The following is a 19,575-nucleotide window of genomic DNA, read 5'->3' as shown; positions in this document are numbered from 1 at the left end:
ATGACAACAAAATGCAATGTGGGATCCTAGATTAGATCCTGAAATGAATCCTGGAACATAAAAAGACATAAGTGGAAAAATTGGTGAAATCCAAATAAAGTCTGTAATGTACTTAGAAGCTAACAGTACTGCTAAGTCAAAAGTATTATTTCTTAGTTTTGTTAATGGTTAGTTATATAAGGTGTTACCATGGAGGAACTGGCTGAAGGATATACAGGAATGCTTTGTACTACTTATGTAACTCTTCTGTAAATCTAGAATTCTTTCAAAATAAAGGTTTTTTAAAAATCTTGGGTCGTGAAAACAATACTAGTTGCAATACTATGTTGGTTTTTTCGAACCTTAGACTCTCAACTTACCTGAACTGTGGGTACGGTTTTCCAGTGAATGCTACTTTATCTCTACTCCCACTTCATGCTATGCTCTTGCAATAAAGTTCTAACAAATTAATATTCTACCAAAAATAGTTATTCATCAAACTAAAAACATTTCTTTTACATCCTAAAAATGACTAGTAATCAGAATTTCACCTTTAATTACATAAACCTCCACAAAGCTTTACCTTCAGTAGAAGCCAATATTGTTCTTGTTCACAGTATAAAAATAAAAACTTAAATAAAATCCTTACCTTCCAACCACTGCCAGCCTCTCTATAATATGGGAAGTTATCACAAATCCACTGGTAGATCTCACTCAGAGTCATTTTCTTTTTGGGTGAGCTATTGATTGCAAATGTAATGAGGCTGGCATAGCTGTATGGAGGTTTCCCATCTTTGTGCTGTTGGACTTCTTCCTGGTCCAGGGTTGTATTTGGGTCAAGGAGTGCGTTCTTCTTGGAAATTCCGGTTCCATGTGCATTTTGTGCAGCATCAGATTTTTGGATGGCTGCTCTCATGGTGAGCTGTGGTAACCAGTCCATAGATGTTAGGCTGCTCTCCAGTTCAGATGTCATCCTGAAGGTAAATAGACTCCTTAGTCAATATCAAGGAAAGAACCCCTGCTTCTCAAAATATCCAATATTCACAAATCTAGGACTTCCAAAGTGAGGGAAAGCCTGAGTTAAATCTGGAGGAAAAAGACTGAGTATATTAATGACCAAACCAAATATTTAAGGGATTACATTTCCAATTTTTTTTCTTAATTTCTTCCTCTCCAAAACAACAAATTTGGTTTGAAACTATACAAGAGACAGAACAATGCAAACATACAAAGTGTAAAAATTTTTATGTCAGTTTTCTTAAAACAACTATCTGTCACTTTGAACAGATAGACAGGATCACAGTGTGAAAAAAAAAAAATCTGTCTGCAGTCCAGCTCTTTACTCACCAACACCACAGGCCCTTTTAAAACTTAAGACTACATATCTGGCATTTCTTTTACATAAATTTTAGGGAAATCATACAAAAGAATACCAAAAGTAAAGTGTAGACAAGAGGTCAGAGAAGTAACTGAGAAACAGGCACAGGAATTTACATGGAGGAAAGAAGGTATAGCTGAGCAGGTGGGAGGTAGGAAGAGTAAAGCAGGGTAGACAAGAATAGCAAGGAGACAAGCTAGCTGGGGGAGTTGACCGAAAAGAGGAATGCAAACTCAAGGACACAGATGAAATACAGAAATGGAGAATAGGCAGCACCATGCGGTTTAAAAAAAAAAAGTCAAAGAACAAGCTTTAAAAAACTAAGATCTGGGAGTATAGGATATAAGAGATAAAGTCACATAAATGAAAAGCAGGAAAAGAAGCATTAAAAACTCAAGGACAGGCTTACAAAAACATCCAGTAATCTGGATTCTGTAATCTCTCTCTCTCCAAGGCCGAAAAATTTCAAACCATTACCACTCAAAGAAAGAAAAAACAACACCTGCCAGGTTAACACATATTCTGGAGAGAGAAGGAAGCTGCCCTAAGAATGAAAGATAAAACAAAGCTTGACACTTCACACTAGCATGGCTAACTTTCAACAAGGGCTACAAACTTTCCTATCCTGGGATCAAAGAAGCAGGAAAAGTGAGCCTGACAACAAAGCAGAGAGGCATGAAAGACTTCTAACTGATACGAAAATAAAGGAAAAAAGAAAACAAAATAGGAAACTTAAAATATCTCAGTAAAAAGAAAAAAACTGTGGCAAAGAAAATCCCACATATACCCTTCATTCCAAATGGCCACAGGCAAAAAACAATCTACACTTTGTGCTTAGGATCTGAACTTCTGGAAGGCAATGTAGAACTGATAAAGAACAGATTCTAGAGTCAAGTAGACCAGAATTCAAGTACATAATCTACCAGTTACTATCTGTGAGACTATGAAAATGTTAGTATCTCTAAACCCCATCTCATCTGTGAAATGAAACAATAATAATGCTTATGGTTAAAATACTACTTTGAGAATTAAAAATTAAATGGGTAACTTACACTAGGAAGAAACACTCAATAAGTGTTAGTTAATAATATTGCTCTAGGAGTATCTAGGGAAGGTACTAATGAACCATAAAGTAAACAAGATCAAGCAATCGAGAGACAGCCTCATATGAGGATTCTATCTGCATTACCAGATATTCTTTTTCTTATATTCTGACTAACAGTTTTACATTTTTCATTCTCCCTTCCCATCTCTACAGTATGCATTCCTCTGAAACCTGAACTTTAAATTCCTCTATACAGCACCTTCAGAGATCTAAAAAAAAAACCTCACCCTCCTGTTCTACAATCTCAGCCAGAAACGTCTGTTTCCAGAATGAAATAAGTTATAGAAACTTGTGGAATAAGAAGCCAAGATAATTTCGAGATCACAGAATGTCAAAGAGTAGGCAAAGTACCCTAGAGATCAGAGAACAATCGCTTCAATCTAAAGATGAAAAACAAATTCATACAAATAGTTAACAGCAGAACTAAAACCAGAGCTCAGAGCTCCTGATGCCCAGTCTAGCAGTTTTTCTACCATACTTACTTGTAATATTAGAATAATAGTATCTACCTCTCGCTGACATAAAGTACAGTGACTGGCAAACAATAAACAGGCAATAAATATTAGCTCTTGGTGGTGGTGATAACAGTATTGATAGTTGCTGCTATTATCATTCACATTTTATTCTACAAGCATTGGCTATTATACCAGGCTGTCATCGTATTGGTCTCAATTAAGTCTCTACCAAACAGCTTTATTTTGTTCAAATTCCCCACGCAGCTAGTCATATACATTTTCAAAGATAATGTAAAAGTACATTGCAAACTGGAATATAACGGATACTGCGGATGCTTCCTATTGAAAATCATCTTTAACTTCTGTTTCCTTCCACCAGTGCCACTGACTTTATGAGAATCTCAGTAATAAAACATGAACATACAGTAAGTAGGTACTTAATACTGTTATAACATTTAATAAGAATTTGTGATTACACATGTATACAAGATTATTCTAGAGTAAAATTTTATACACACAGCAATTAAGATAAAATTTTTATCCTCTAGGAACCTATACTCCAATTAGGAAAGTCAAATACAAGAAAGAGTTGAAAAAGAGCTATGGGTTCTGTAATGGTTCAGAAAAAAGTAGAAGACAACATGGGCTGCAGCCTTAAGAAACAGAAGAACTTTAGCTAAGACTTGAAGTAAGTTAAGATCTAAATAGGCTGGAAAGAATTTGTGCCTAGTCAAAGACATCATGAGTAAAAAGTATTCCATTGTTGTGCTTATGTCTACTAGTTCTAATTTGAAGTAGACTATAAAAATCTCTCTTAAATTTAAAATCTGAAAAACTGGGTTTCTGTTTTCTTTGCTGTTTGTTCAATTTTACATATCCTTGGTGGGGAGATAAAAAGTGTCTCCATTGTTGCTGCTTAGGCTGGTTGCTGCAGTGGTTCTCTACTGAGAAGACAAAAAAATGACCATTAGATTTGGCCAGATCATCAAGTAACTTTAGAAAGAAACCTCTCAATGGAATGGTGATGACAGAAGTCCACTTGTATAAGAGAACAGATGGTGGCAGATTTAAAAACAGCAGGAGAGGCTCTGAGGAATCTGGTTATGGAAATCTGGTTAAGAAATGTCAGGCCCTCATTACCTCACCTCATTCCAAAAGCTTCCTAGCTGGCCTTGTAGGCTCTGATTCCTCCCTGCTAAGCACCTCCAGGGTCCATGCATATACTCCAAGAGAGAAGTCAGCAATGTTTTCCTGCCACTGTGCCCCAAAACTTTCAATGGTTCCTCTTCTCCTATTATACTAATTCTAAATGCCTCATTTTCAACTACATTAGCTTTCATTTACCTTTTGTTAATCCTTCTTGATAAATTTCTAGAGCAATTATAACCTCAGTTTGGCTCAACCATGCTGTTTTCACATGTACAATTACATCATAAGCTTTCTATCCTCACTTCCTTTTCCACCTCCCCCTCCAGAAAGTCTTGTCAATCTACTCTTCTCATTCTCCATCTCCTAAATTGAACTAGATCTTACCCCTACAGATTATAAATACTTCTATTACAGAACTTACACAGAATTAAATTATCTTTAACTCTCTCATGTGGCCATGAGCTCCTTAGAAGAAGGAACTTTCTGATTCTTTTCTGCTCCTGCAATGCCTATGAATACAGTGGGTAAAGGGTGCTTAAATGATCAGAATAGTGACTATCCAATGAAGGTGGGTATGCTCCTCCCCAAACAAACAAGATCAAACATGTTTTCAAGCTAAAAGGAAGAGGTAAAAGAAAAGAGGACTCAACAGTATGAGGAAGGAAAACCACAGGACTGAAGTCCTTTATGAACTGGAAAAAAATGTGACTCAGCACAGACTGACAAGTAGCACTACACAGAGACAGAAAGTTCTACTACAAGAGGAGAGAAAAATGGGGAGACGGAAGTAAAGGTAAGAAGATAATGTTACTTGCAGGATAAAGCAAGGCATGAAGAAATTATGTCTGAAGTTCTTAAATCTATAATGGTATCTATTGCTTAAAAGGAGTTGCATGAGGAATTTTCTCTGCATACAATGAAAAGGTAAAGAGTATCAAGATCTAACAACTCCACCATACAGGAGGAAGAAAGGGGTTCTGACCTCACTTAATGACATACTGCCAATGATATGCTCACAAATTCGCATTTTAGCTACTTCAGCCTGTTGCTTGGCTTCCCTCTGTAATTTCTCTAATACCTGAGGAGTAACCAAAGCTTACAAAGAAAAAGTTCAAGACTTCAATAGGATTGAAAAGGTGGGAAATGGGTAGAGGTACTGTTGGCTTTCCTAAATGGACCTAAGAGGAAGACATCAAGGAAAATAAGAGTAATAAGTATTATGATGTTGTGACCTAGATATGCCTGAATGTTCCCCCTCCATTCCTAGCACTTGCCATTTTATCTTAAGACTTGGTATCATGTGAAAAACTGAGCAACTGGGAACTTAAAAGAAATCCTTGTAATTACCACAGTAGTAATTCTGATCACATGCATCTCAGGGGGTCAAAATACATATATATACTTAAACATTTTAAAACATAATTCCTGTTACTGCATCTCAGCACTCAAGGCAATCAGAAGCAAGGTCGATGGCAGAGACCACTAACTACCACCTAATACCTGTTGTGGCCTTCTTCCTTAAGACTACAACCCAAATTTTATTCTGGATACTATTACACCTTTTGCCCTATCCTGAATGTGGATACAACAGCTAGTGTGCCAACAGTCATCTTTGGCCATAAAGTGATCTGTGGAAATGGAAGTCATATGCTGAAGGCATGGAGCAGAAAGAAGGGATCTGGGTCCCTGATTTTTTGGTGAACCAACTGTGAAGCTGCCATCCTAGTCCTGAACTGCTACCTTCCAGACTTTTTATATGTTTGCTGTTGCTCAGTCGCTAAGTCATGCCTGACTGTTGCGACCCCATGAACTGTAGTCTGCCAGGCTTCTCTGTGCATAGTATTTTCCAGGCAAGAATACTGGAGTGCGTTGCCATTTCCTTTAATGCCAAGTGAGGAATCGAACCCATATCTCCTGCACTGTAGGCGGATTCTTTACTGCTGAGCTACCAGGGAAGTTTTACGTGTTTAAGTACTATAAAAAGAACTCTACCAGCAGGTGAACGCAACTACTAACAAACATGGAATGTGGGACACGGAAGTGAAGCGATACAAGTAATAGGACCTAAAATAAGACCAAAACAATGTTGTAAAGTTAAAAAAAAAAATTTAAAATAAATATTTATAATAGTAAAAATTGAAAATAACCTAGATATTCAGTAGAAATAAATTATGATACATACATAAAATAGGAAAAAAAAAAAAAGACACTCTCTTAGAGGAGAGGATGAGGTAAACATTAAGAACTCTAAAACTGCAGGATGGAAAGTTGGTAACACTTATTAAAGTGACAAAGGATTTGGTCAAATTGTCACCTACTGTAACTGGAAAACAGATCATATGCCAACTGAGGCTATATAGCAAGTAGAGAATTACTATAGGAAAAATTGAGAATACTGGCATGTGTTGCCTCCTTCTAGTTAATTAAAACAAAGTCCTAAAAGAAAAATTAACTTCAAATAGAGTTGCAAGCAGAGATGGAGAAAACGCAGATTTGCTAAGGGAGGTACTCTCTGCTCATGGCCTGCAGTTCAAGATAAAAGTCCTACAATTGGAAGTCCTACATGGTTGAAAAAAAAAAAAAAAACACATACTGCTTCTGAAAGAGCCAACTGAAGTAACTGACTGACTGATGGCTGCAAAACTGCAGCCTTAGCAATAGAGAAGAGTGTTGTCTTGCCAAACAAAAGCAATGTTGTGAGGTGCTGACTTTCTACCCAAGACTATTACACTTCAATGGCCTCACCAGCGCCATCATTCCCTCAGGAGGTAAAAGAACTTGGACGGGGGAAAATATAACCTTTATTTCTACTAACTTGTAACTGAAACTAAGCACTTTCTTTAATTAGGAAAGTAGACAACAAATCACAGTAGCATTAACAGTACCCATGACTCTGCCATCAACAAAAATCACTAATATATTCATATACTGTGATAAATGTTACAGAATCTCAACTTTTTAAATTCACTACTTCAAATTTATGACAGTGTATTAAGATTTGCCATTAGATTTTTTATTTAATGTGTTAATTCAAAGATACATATATTACTGTTATAAAGTTAATATTTTGCTAATATAATTAATTGGTTTCTTTTATAATCCTAAGTATATTATTTTATGAATTTTGAGACCTTATTCTGAGAAGTGTCTACAGGTTTCACCAGACTTTGAAGGGATTCCATGGCACCAGAAGGTTAGAAGTCCCTGGGGTAAGTTCCAAGCACAGAGGGCAGAGTCTTCACATTAAAAAATTCTGCCTAGGCATGTCCTTTGGCTCAAAGTAGCAAAAAGTCTAGAAAATTAAGCTTTTTAAAATAACTGTATGGGGGCAGGGGGATGCCTAGACTGCAAAAGTCTCTTAGGTATCCAAAATAATACCCAAGCTAATCAGTAAGAAGTGAGCTATAAAGTTGTGCATTTCCCAGAAAGGGCATCTTCACCCATACCCACCTCAGATGTGGCCACAAGGTGAGCCCCTTCAGAAGGCACAGGGAACAATGCAGAGCCCAAAAGCAGAATCAAGGAACTTATTATACTGTCATGGCATGAGGCTCTGCCACTGCTACCCAGGAAGATTTTATAATCAATATGGCCTAGTGAGTATTTTGTGCTTCTCATTATCCCATTTTCTAACTAATGGCTTTTATTGCTTTTATTCTATTCCTTCTCCTCTACCATAAACCAAGAAGCCACTCTGGGATCTAATGAAAGTGAAAGCACCCAGAGAGCTTAGAATTTCAGCTGGATATAATAAATGAATAAAATTCTAGGTTGTTTCTCTTGGGAAAGGGGGAAGTGAGTTCTATTTATAGGAAGAAGAGTACATGTAGATATTTGGGTACCCAAGGCATATTGCAGCAGAACCTTAAAAAGTAAAAAAATAATTACTACAGGTTGACCTTACATTTTGGAAGCATGTGACATTAAAAAAAAAATTTTTTTTTAATGTGTAAGTGAAGCAATTTAAGTTATTCCAAGCAAAAGGAGCTGCTGTTAGTTTTCAAGATTAGTTATCATATACCAGCAAAGCCAAAGTTTCTTAGTTCAATTTCAGCAAAATAACATGGCCAACATCCTACTTTAGAAAAAATATGGTAATTAAGAACACAGGCTCTGTTTTATGACTGAAAGAACTCAAACCCAGGCTCTGTGACAACCTAGAGGGGTGGAGTGAGGTAGGGGATGGGAGGGACCTACAAGAGGGAGGGAACATACTATACCTATGGCTGATTCATGTTGATGTATGGCAAGAACCAAAAAAATACTGTAAAGCAATTGTCCTTCAATTAAAAATAAATTAATTAAAAAAAAAAAAAAAGAACACAGCCTCTGGAGTAAACTGCCTGTACTGAAATCCAAGTTCTTTCACTTTTAGTTATATGACCTTAAGGTGAGGATAAAAACAGTACCCACCCCAAAGAACTGTTGTGAGGATTACGTGAGATATATATACAAACCATTAAGAAGACCTGATGTGTAGACCTGACTTATTTGAAAACACCCTGATGCTGGGAAAGACTGAAGGCGGGAGAAGAAGGGGACGACAGAGGATGAGATGGCTGGATGGCATTACCGACTCAATGGACGTGAGTCTGAGTGAACTCCGGGAGTTGGTGATGGACAGGGAGGCCTGGCGTGCTGCAGTCCATGGGGTCGCAGAGTCAGACACGACTGAGCGACTGAACTGACTGACTGAAGAAGAATTTTGTAAATAATCATTCAATAAATATTACCTATTATCATCAAATTCCTACTCTTCAGAATTTTCTAAATTTTAAATGACTGTCACTCTTACTCAGTGGTTTTAATCTGACATGCCCTAAGTTCAGTTCAGTTCAGCCGCTCAGTCGTGTCCGACTCGTTGCAACCCCATGGACTGCAGCACTCCAGGCCTCCCTGTCCATCACCAACTCCCAGAGTTCACTCAGACTCACGTCCATCGAGTCAGTGATGCCATCCAGCCATCTCATCCTCTGTCATCCTCTTCTCCTCCTGCCCCCAATCCCTCCCAGCATCAGAGTCTTTTCCAATGAGTCAACTCTTCGCATGAGGTGGCCAAAGTACTGGAGTTTCAGCTTTAGCATCATTCCTTCCAAAGAAATCCCAGGGCTGATCTCCTTCAGAATGGACTGGTTGGATCTCCTTGCAGTCCAAGGGACTCTCAAGAGTCTTCAACACCACAGTTCAAAAGCATCAATTCTTCAGCGCTCAGCCTTCTTCACAGTCCAACTCTCACATCCATACATGACCACTGGAAAAACCATAGCCTTGACTAGACGGACCTTTGTTGGCAAAGTAATGTCTCTGCTTTTGAATATGCTATCTAGGTTGGTCATAACTTTCCTTCCACGGAGTAAGCGTCTTTTCATTTCATGGCTGCAGTCACCATCTGCAGTGATTTTGGAGCCCAGAAAAATAAAGTCTGACACTGTTTCCACTGTTTCCACATCTATTTCCCATGAAGTGATGGGACTGGATGCCATGATCTTCGTTTTCTGAATGTTGAGCTTTAAGCCAACTTTTTCACTCTCCACTTCCACTTTCATCAAGAGGCTTTTTAGTTCCTCTTCACTTTCTGCCATAAGGGTGGTGTCATCTGCATATCTGAGGTTATTGATATTTCTCCCAGCAATCTTGATTCCAGCTTGTATTTCTTCCAGTCCAGCGTTTCTCATGATGTATTCTGCATAGAAGTTAAATAAGCAGGGTGACAATATACAGCCTTGACGTACTCCTTTTCCTATTTGGAACCAGTCTGTTGTTCCATGTCCAGTTCTAACTGTTGCTTCCTGACCTGCATACAGATTTCTCACGAGGCAGCTCAGGTGGTCTGGTACTCCCATCTCTTTCAGAATTTTCCACAGTTTATTGTGATCCACACAGTCAAAGGCTTTGGCATAGTCAATAAAGCAGAAATAGATGTTTTTCTGGAATTCTCTTGCTTTTTCCATGATCCAGTGGATGTTGGCAATTTGATCTCTGGTTCCTCTGCCTTTTCTAAAACCAGCTTGAACATCAGGAAGTTCACAGTTCACGTATTGCTGAAGCCTGGCTTGGAGAATTTTGAGCATTACTTTACTAGCATGTGAGATGAGTGCAATCGTGCGGTAGTTTGAGCATTCTTTGGCATTGCCTTTCTTTGGGACAATAATCATTTATCAACCTCAATGGAAATGAGCCCCTCATTCAATTATTTACTCCAAAGAAATGACCCAGAAAGGGTTGTGTTTTTAAATTTTGTTTGTAGACTGCATATGAAAATTGAAAATATGCTCTTCCCACAGAAATAAGATTCTATAATGATGATTCCTGAAACAGCCCACAAAATCTTATTTATTCTATAAAGGAGTTCTAAAAATCCAAAGTTCTAAAAGTATAAAAGTCCCAGCTGGATATTTTGGAGCAGAGAGACAGAAGTATAACAAGGGAAAAAAAGAAATAAATTTTTCCATTTTCCTGGTATAGAACCAGTTTGTTCCCAATAAAATTCAATGTACATGGTTTATATCAGGCATACTTCTAAGAAGCATCTTTATCTTGGCTCTCCCATCTCACACTGACATAAGCCTCCAAAATTCATCCCTGAAATTGGTATTATAAGCTCCAAAATTAATACCTTTCTCTTCCAGTAAACACTCTCATCTTTTCAAAGCAGTTGATCTCTGCTCTATTTAGGAGGAAAGTGGACAGCATCAAACTAATCACCACTAAGGTATGAATGACTGAGCCTTTAAACTTCCAATGAATAATGATCTTTTTAAAAGACAAGCTACAAAAATCCTCACTGGTTTGAAGTGAGAATACAGGTGGAAGAAGCATAATTTAGGATAAGAAATCCAATACACAAATAGTACAAGTTCACAAGTCAAAACTCTTGACCTTCACAACTTTTGTCTTACCCTTATAATTCCAAGAATATTCACAACAAAGCTTATGCAAAAACTTGGATTTAGTGAGGCAACTGCCATTTGCAAACACAATTGTGGTTTCAGAGATATCTATCATAAAATCAGAGATGAAAAAGAACTTCATTATATCATTTTTAAAAGCCCTGGTTTGGAGACCTGTTTTGGAAACCAACAATATTCTTTATCTCCAAGGGAAGAAAAGTTCACAAAAAGTATGTAGTAATTCATTGTGTTTGAAATAACAATATTTTAACAGGCTAATCTATATCTCCCTCGCTACAGAAGAAAATTTCTTTAAAGTCTATCTTGGAATATGAGACCTGGTCAGAATTGTGATTATTTACAGTTTTAACACCATTTGGGTTCCTTCTCAAAGTTTAATGTCCAGAACTCCAACAGGATTTGAATTAAGAACCATAATATAGTTACTGCTCTTCTCTAGATTCTCTCCAAATTACTCTATTATTCAAATATATAATCTGAGATTCATAAATTCATACAAGCCATACTCAAAGTTAAAGTCCATTTGAGCTAAAGCTTAGGGATCATACTTTCAAAAGATACCTTTATGCTATATATGTAATTTTCACCTTAAAAATATTTTACTCTACAATTTAAGGAGGAAAAAACAATTATTTCTGGACATTAACCACTGAACTACATTCTGTCATCATGTAAGTACTGTATTTTACATTTATATTTCACTCTACATATTAGAATCTCTATGTGTCTTGAGCAGCTGGAAAGCTAAGGAACAAGAATCCCTTTGATATAAGAATACTCAAAGGCATCTCTACATGTTACTTAAAAACCAAGACAGAATCTGCTATAACAATAGTTCTTATACTCAGTTTTCTAAAAATATGTGTATATGCAATAATAATGGCTTCCCTCATAGCTCAGTTGGTGAAGAACCCACCTGCAATGCAGGAGATCCAGGTTCTATTCCTGGGTCAGGAAGATCCGATGGAGAGGGGATAGGCTATGCACTCCAGTATTCTCGGGCTTCCCCTGTGACTCAGCTGGTAAAGAATCTGCCTGCAATGCAGGAGACCTCGGTTTGATCCCTGGGTTGGGAAGATCCCCTGGAGAAGGGGAAATCTACCCACTTCAGTATTTTGGCCTGGAGAATTCCGTGGGGTTGCAGAGAGTCAGGACACGACTGAGTGACTTTCACTTTCATGCAATAATAAACGTCCTCTGAGTAACATGTATTTATTCATTTAAGTGTTTATCCTGACCTCTCTGCAACCATACTGCTTCAATTCACGATACACAACATTTACTTGATATCTCCATACACACTGCCTCCATGACATTATACCAATAATATGCCATCTATGTTAGCAGAAGGTTAAAATCATGGAATGTGAGCCCATTTAATTTTTAAGTGTTAAGTGTGATACACAGAAAATGCTAAAGAAACAGGTTAAGCTGCTACATATGATGTTTATGGCTCGGTGGTCCTCAAGCGTAGCCCAAACCCTTTCAGGGGATCTAAAGGATCAAAACAGTTTTCAGAGTAAGATATTACTTGTCTTTTTCATTGTGATCCTCTCAAAAGTGTACAGTGGAGCTGTTCAGATGCTATGTGATGGGTGCTATCAAAAGAGACTGAACGAAGAGGCATAGAATATAATCCAGCTATCTCTATGAAGCCAGACATTTTAAAAATTTGCAAAAATGTAAAGCAACACTAATCTTCTAAATTTTTGTTTTGGAAACTACAATGATTTTTCATACAATGTTATCTATGTTAACATATAATTATTTACTATATATGTATGTAAATTAATAAATATTTTGTTTTAGTTTTAACTTTTCAATACAATCAATTTTGATAGATAAAATTCACAAACGCATGCTCTTTGAACACTAATTTTTGATACCAAAAAGTTTAAGATACTATCCATTAGTTAATATATAAATAAGACCTTCTTTTCTAAGTGCCCATGAATCATTATCAATTAATATAATACATTAATACTGATTACCATTCTGTGGTATGAAGAGGATTAACTTTCATAGAAATTGCACGCAATGTAGGGTGAAATATTTACTAATAAAATCTGTTCAAGTTGTTGCAGCTTAGACTCCAGGGGAGAATTATCTTGCTTATTTCACTACTGGCTCATAAGGATTTTATATTCTTTGTTTCTACTTCTTGTTTCTTGCCATCATCACTTTAAAGCCTATCTTTACTGTCTTTAACATAGACTTTATCTTCTTCTCCTTACAGAAACTTCTTCCATAAATGGCCACCATCTTTCCTCAGTGGTATTTCCTCCCACGTGCTCAAGGAAGCCATAGTTCTTTATCATCTCTGAAAAATTTAATTGGTAATTCATATATATGAACGTCTGTCTTTATCTCAATGTTTAACCCATCACTAAGCAAATACGGGATTATCGAGCTCTTTCCTCAACTTGTAAAGCATGAAGTACTTAAGACTCAGATTTCAAGACTTACTGAAAAACTACAGTAATCAAGACAAGTGGTTCTGGTGAAAGGATAGATACATAAATCAACAGAACAGAATCCAAAAATAGACCCAACATATACAGCCAAGTGATTTTTGATAAATGTCCCAAGACAAGTTGGCAGGGAAAGGAAAGACTTCCAAAAATTGGTGCTGAAACAACTGCCTGGCTACCTGTATGGGAAGAAAAGTTAACAATGACCCCTTACCTCACATCATACACAAAAACTTGATAAACGAATCCCAGAACTAAATGTAAAAACTAGAACTATAAAATTTACAAAAGAAATCATAATAGAAAGTCTTTATAACTTTTGGTTAGGCAAACATTTTTTAGATATGACATGAAAAATTACAATTCATAAAACAACTGACAAACTTTATCAAATCAAAAACTTATATTCTTCAAAACACACTGTTAGAACGAAAAGACAAGCCACAGACTGGAAGAAAACATTTGCAAAGCATGTATCTTAAGAAGAACTTGTATCCAAGATATATAAAGAACTCTCAAAACTCACTGTAAAGAAAATTCAATTTTTAAAAATGGGCAAAAGATTTGAATAGATACTTCAACTAAGAAAGTAAGTGTGTTATGGCACATGAAAAGATACTCAACGTCATTAGTTATTAAGGAACTGCAAATTAAACTACACTGAGGTATCACTGCACACCTGCTAGAATGGCTAAAATCAAAAGACTGGCCACACAAAGCACTAACAAAGACATGCAGCAAATGGAACTCTCATACACTGCTGGTGGGAATATAAAATGGTACCACGATTTCTAAAACAGTTTTGACAGTTGCTAAAGTTATACATGCACCCACCAAGTGCTAAGAGTCATTTCACTCCAAGGTACTTATCCAAAATAAATCATATGTCCACACAAAGACATAAAAACAAATGTTCACAGCATTTTTATTTGTAACAGTTAAAGCTGGAAACAATCTAAAAATCCATCATCAGGTAAATGAATATGCAAATTGCTATACATAAATCCAATGGAACAGAATAAACTATTGATACTTGCAGAGACATACATGAATCTTAAAATAACTGTGCTGAATAAAAGATGCCAGACCAGAAAAGAATACATACCGTATGATTCCATTTCTATAAAATTCTAGAAAATAGAAACAAACAGAAAAACAGATCAACTGCTATCTTGTAGAGAGAGGGATAAGAGGGAAGAATCACAGGGACACCAGGTAACTTTTAAAAATGATGGACATGTTGTGGTAATGATTTTATGGGTATGTATATATGTCAAACATCAAACTGTACCATGTCAATTATATCTCAATAAAACAAAAAAATTTTGCAATTTGGAGTGGGTAAGGATTTATCCTTGGACAGCAAGAAGATCGAACTAGACAATCCTAAAGGAAATCAACCCTGAATATTCACTGGAAAGACTGATGCTGAAACTGAAGCTCCAAAACTTTGGCCACCTGATGCGAAGAGCTAACGCATTAGAAAAGACCCTGAGACTGGGAAAGACTGGAGGCAGGAGGAGAAGGGGACAACAGAAGACAAGATGGCTGGATGGCATCACCGACTCAAGACATGAGTTTGAGCAAGCTCCGGGACATGGTGAAGGACAGGGAAGCCTGGCATGCCGCAGTCCATGGGGTCACAGTCAGACACGACTGAGTGACTGAACAACAACAAGGATTTCTCAGCTAAGACATAAAACAAAACACTATGAAAGAAAAAATTGGTAAACTGGATGCTATCAAAATTTTACTTTTTAACAAAATAATTTGCATCCACAATATATAAAGAACTCTTACAATGCAATTTGAAGACAAGCTATATAGTTTTAAAATATGCAAAAGATTTGAACAAAGGCATACAAGTAGTCATTAGGTACATTAAAAATGTTCAACATCATCAGTCATCAGGAAAATCATAATGAGATACTACTCCATACTCAGTAAAATGTCTAAAATCAATCTGAAAGGCAGTAATAATCTTCATGAATTTATATCCTTTAGGTTTCTTCTTGGTATCAAAAACAAACATAACTGATTTGTGTTGCAAGGAAATAATGAATGATTATCTCCATTTTATATGGCTTCCAAACCAGCATTCCTCTCATTATATTACATGGGCTTCTTGTTTTTCTTTTTTTTTCTTCCTGTTTTCCATTTTCTACAGACCTACCTGTAATATATTAAGAAGCACTATGCTTATCTCAGTCTCCATTTACTCAAATAGTCTCATCTTTCCATAACCTGCATGGACTATGCTTTTTTACACAGCTAATCACTTTAAGCTCTCCCCCACTTTAAGCTATGCGGAAGGTGGGAAGGAAGAATGTTAACATACTACAAAGAAAAGGGTTCCTCTGCTTAAAATCTCTATTTAGCGACATAACCTTCCACAGAGACCTGTCCATAGCACCTATCCCTCAGGTTCTCAAGTAAGCCCTACTATGAGCAGACTAACCTTTTTTCCCTGCTTTTGTTGCCTTTATGAGAATCTTGAATACAAATAAGCACATAGTAAGTATTCAATATACATGTCAAACTCTGGACTTCAGAGCAGTCCAGTGGTTAAGACTCCAGGCTTCCACTGCAGGGGGCATGAGTTCAATTCCTTCAGGGGACTAGGATCCTGAACCCTGAGCAAAAAATATATATGTATGTGTGTCTGTATATATACACATACACAAAATAAACATACACATATATACGTCAAACCGAACAAAACTGAAGCAGGAGTCCAATTTCAAATACACAATCCTAAGGATATTCTGTTCTGCTATGAAGATGGGAATCAAGTTTTTCATTCACTACCAATGTAATAGTAAGGAAAATTCTAAACCCTAAAAATATCCTCTCTTGAAATCCTAACTCTTATCACCCAACACTGAACACATGCTGCTTTGTATCACAAACTTTTTGTTGAGTTTTGCCTAACTCATCAAGCCCTTTCTCAGTGTTGGCTCCATTTCCAGGGCCCTATAAGTCAGTGCCACAACAACAGATTAAAGGATTTGTACCTGACACAAATTGTTTGCCTGAATTTTCTTCTTCAGGAAATTCAGTATTAGGACTAAAACAGTTTGGGCTGGTCTCCTGAATGAACAAGCTATGTACTTGTGAAGTATGGGATAGCCATGTGCCAGAAAAGCAAAGAAAAGTTGGTTTGTAAAAAATGAAGAAATACGTTACATTCAGGGAAAAGCAAGAGAGAAGAAAATACACTGCCTAGGTTCCTAAGAACGTAAGTTCTATTATGAGATCCAGCTATCTCTGGATTCCAAGAAATACTGCAGTATTCACCACATAAATTCCTTTACTTTTGGATATATATCCAGTGCTGGCTTCCTTTACTTGTAACTAAGCAAAACTTGACTAAAATATGTTTTACTGAATCAAATCATAAAATTTTTTTATCGTTCTGTACTATTATTTTACATTCTGTGCACTGTTGGTAGGCACAGATTTTATATTTAACACCTCCTTTATTGTGCCAGTATATCCAGTGATGCTTTGTAGTCTCTATTACCTCTGATATTATTTCCCTCCATGTATATGAATTCATGACAATTTACATTTCTCTACCCACCTTTTAAAAAACTGCTGCCTTTCAAGGTTTTTTCAATTTTAGATAATGTGTTTCAAAATTAAATCACTATTTTTCTATCATTTTTCCTTGTTTCCTGCATTGGTATTTCCCCTTTGCACTTACTCTTTAACAGTGTCTTCAATTAAGTAGAATATTTTTTAGCATTCCTCATTTAAGAGAAAGCCTCAAATTATGATAAATACTGATTAGCCAAGAGGTAGAATTTAGTGATTAAGAGCACTGACCCTGGAGCAAGACCTGTGAATGAAACCCAGCTCTGTCCCTTATTCACTGTATGTTTTGAGTTGCTTTTTACTCAGTTTTCTCATCTGTGACATGAAAATAATAATCACACCAACCTCAAAGAGTTGTGAGGGGAAGTTTAATTAATGTATTTTAAAATTCTTAAATGCCTGGTCGAGTATATTAGTAAGAATACCACAAAGCTAGCTATCAAAATCAGTATTTCAGTTCAGTCGCTCAGTCGTGTCCGACTCTTTGCGACGCCAAGAATTGCAGCACGCCAGGCCTCCTTGTCCATCACCAACTCCTGGAGTTCACTCAAACTCACGTCCATTGAGTTGGTGATGCCATCCAGCCATCTCATCCTCTGTCGTCCCGTTCTCCTCCTGCCCTCAATCACTCCCAGCATCAGAGTCTTTTCCAATGAGTCAACTCTTCGCATGAGGTGGCCAAAGTACTGGAGTTTCAGCTTTAGCATCATTCCTTTCAATGAACACCCCAGGACTGATCTCCTTTAAAATGGACTGGTTGGATCTCCTTGCAGTCCAAGGGACTCTCAAGAGTCTTCTCCAACACCACACTTCAAAAGCATCAATTCTTCGGCGCTCAGCTTTCCTCACAGTCCAACTCTCACATCCATACATGACCACTGGAAAAACCATAGCCTTGACTAGACAGACCTTTGTTAGCAAAGTAATGTCTCTGCTTTTGAATATGCTATCTAGGTTGGTCATAACTTTCCTTCCAAGGAGTAAAGCATCTTTTAATTTCATGGCTGCAGTCACCATCTGCAGTGATTTTGGAGCCCAAAACAATAAAGTTTCACACTGTTTCTACTGTTTCCCCATCTATTTGCCATGAAGTGATGGGACCGGTTGCCATATCTTAGTTTTCTGAATGTTGAGCTTTAAGCCAACATTTTTCACTCCCCTCTTTCACTTTCATCAAGAAAATTAGAGATACCAAGGGAACATTTCATGCAAAGATGGGCTCAATAAAGGAAAGAAATGGTATGGACCTAACAGAAGCAGAAGATATTAAGAAGAGGTGGCAAGAATACACAGAAGAACTGTACAAAAAAGATCTTCACGACCCAGATAATTACGATGGTGTGATCACTCACCTAGAGCCAGACATCCTGGAATGCGAAGTCAAGTGGGCCTTAGAAAGCATTACTACGAACAAAGTTAGTGGAAGTGATGGAATTCCAGTTGAGCTATTTCAAATCCTCAAAGATGATGCTGTGAAAGTGCTGCACTCAATATGTCAGCAAATTTGGGAAACTCAGCAGTGGCCACAGGACTGGAAAAGGTCAGTTTTCATTCCAATCCCAAAGAAAGGCAATGCGAAAGAATGCTCAAACTACCGCACAATTGCACTCATCTCATCTAGTGAAGTAATGCTCAAAATTCTCCAAGCCAGGCTTCAGCAATACATGAACCATGAACTTCCAGATGTTCAAGCTGGTTTTTGAAAAGGCAGAGGAACCGGAGATCAAATTGCCAACATCCACTGGATCATCAAAAAAGCAACAGAGTTCCAGAAAAACATCTATTTCTGCTTTATTGACTATGCCAAAGCCTTTGACTGTGTGGATCACAATAAACTGTGGAAAATTCTGAACGAGATGGGAATACCAGACCACCTGACCTGCCTCTTGAGAAACCTTATATAGGTCAGGAAGCAACAGAACCAGACATGGAACAACAGACTGGTTCCAAATAGGAAAAGGAGTACATCAAGGCTGTATATTGTCACCCTGCTTATTTAACTTATATGCAGAGTACATCATGAGAAACACTGGGCTGGAGGAAGCACAAGCTGGAATCAAGATCGCCGGGAGAAATATCAATAACCTCAGATATGCAGATGACACCACCCTTATCAAAGTCAATGTTTAGTCCCATAATAATTTTTATACAGCCTTAAGTCAGTGAATAGCCAATGGTACTCTTCAATACCTGATGCTCAGAAGAGGAAGCCCTAGAAGTCAGTGTAAATCAAAGATTAAATTACATTTAGGATACTCTAGACCAGTACTATCCAACAGAACTTTCTACAACAATGGAAATGTTAGTGTGTTAGCCAATATGACAGTCAGTGGCCATGTGGCTATCAAGCACTTAAAATGTGGCTAGTGTGACTGGGGAACTGATATTTAATTAATTAATTTAAAGAGCCACATGACATTACTGGCTACCACATGAGACACAAGCTTTAGAAGATAAGCCAGAAAGTTCAAAACAGATTTTAGAAAAGTTTCTGTAATGGTCAAAATTAAGATGGTTAATTACTACTCTT

General features: G+C 37.1%; 1 protein-coding gene across 6 annotated transcripts in view; it reads right to left on the bottom strand.

Moving 5' to 3' along the window:
• Positions 1-19,575, bottom strand: part of FOXJ3 (forkhead box J3) — a 126,514-nt gene that overhangs the window by 78,619 nt on the left and 28,320 nt on the right. For 4 of the 6 annotated variants that reach the window (XM_061412306.1, XM_061412304.1, XM_061412310.1 and 1 more), the window contains exon 3: positions 629-953. In XM_061412306.1, coding sequence (XP_061268290.1) covers positions 629-953 — 325 coding nt within the window. Of the gene's footprint in view, positions 1-628; positions 954-11,893; positions 12,753-14,553; positions 14,578-19,575 lie in introns of those variants that run through there. The other 2 variants (XM_061412307.1, XM_061412308.1) reach the window with 2 other exon arrangements.

Source organism: Bos javanicus, chromosome 3, assembly GCF_032452875.1.
Source record: "Bos javanicus breed banteng chromosome 3, ARS-OSU_banteng_1.0, whole genome shotgun sequence".
Classification (NCBI taxonomy): domain Eukaryota; kingdom Metazoa; phylum Chordata; class Mammalia; order Artiodactyla; family Bovidae; genus Bos; species Bos javanicus.
The sequence above is the reverse complement of the archived record's forward strand: the minus strand, read 5'-3'. Positions and strand labels throughout refer to the sequence as shown.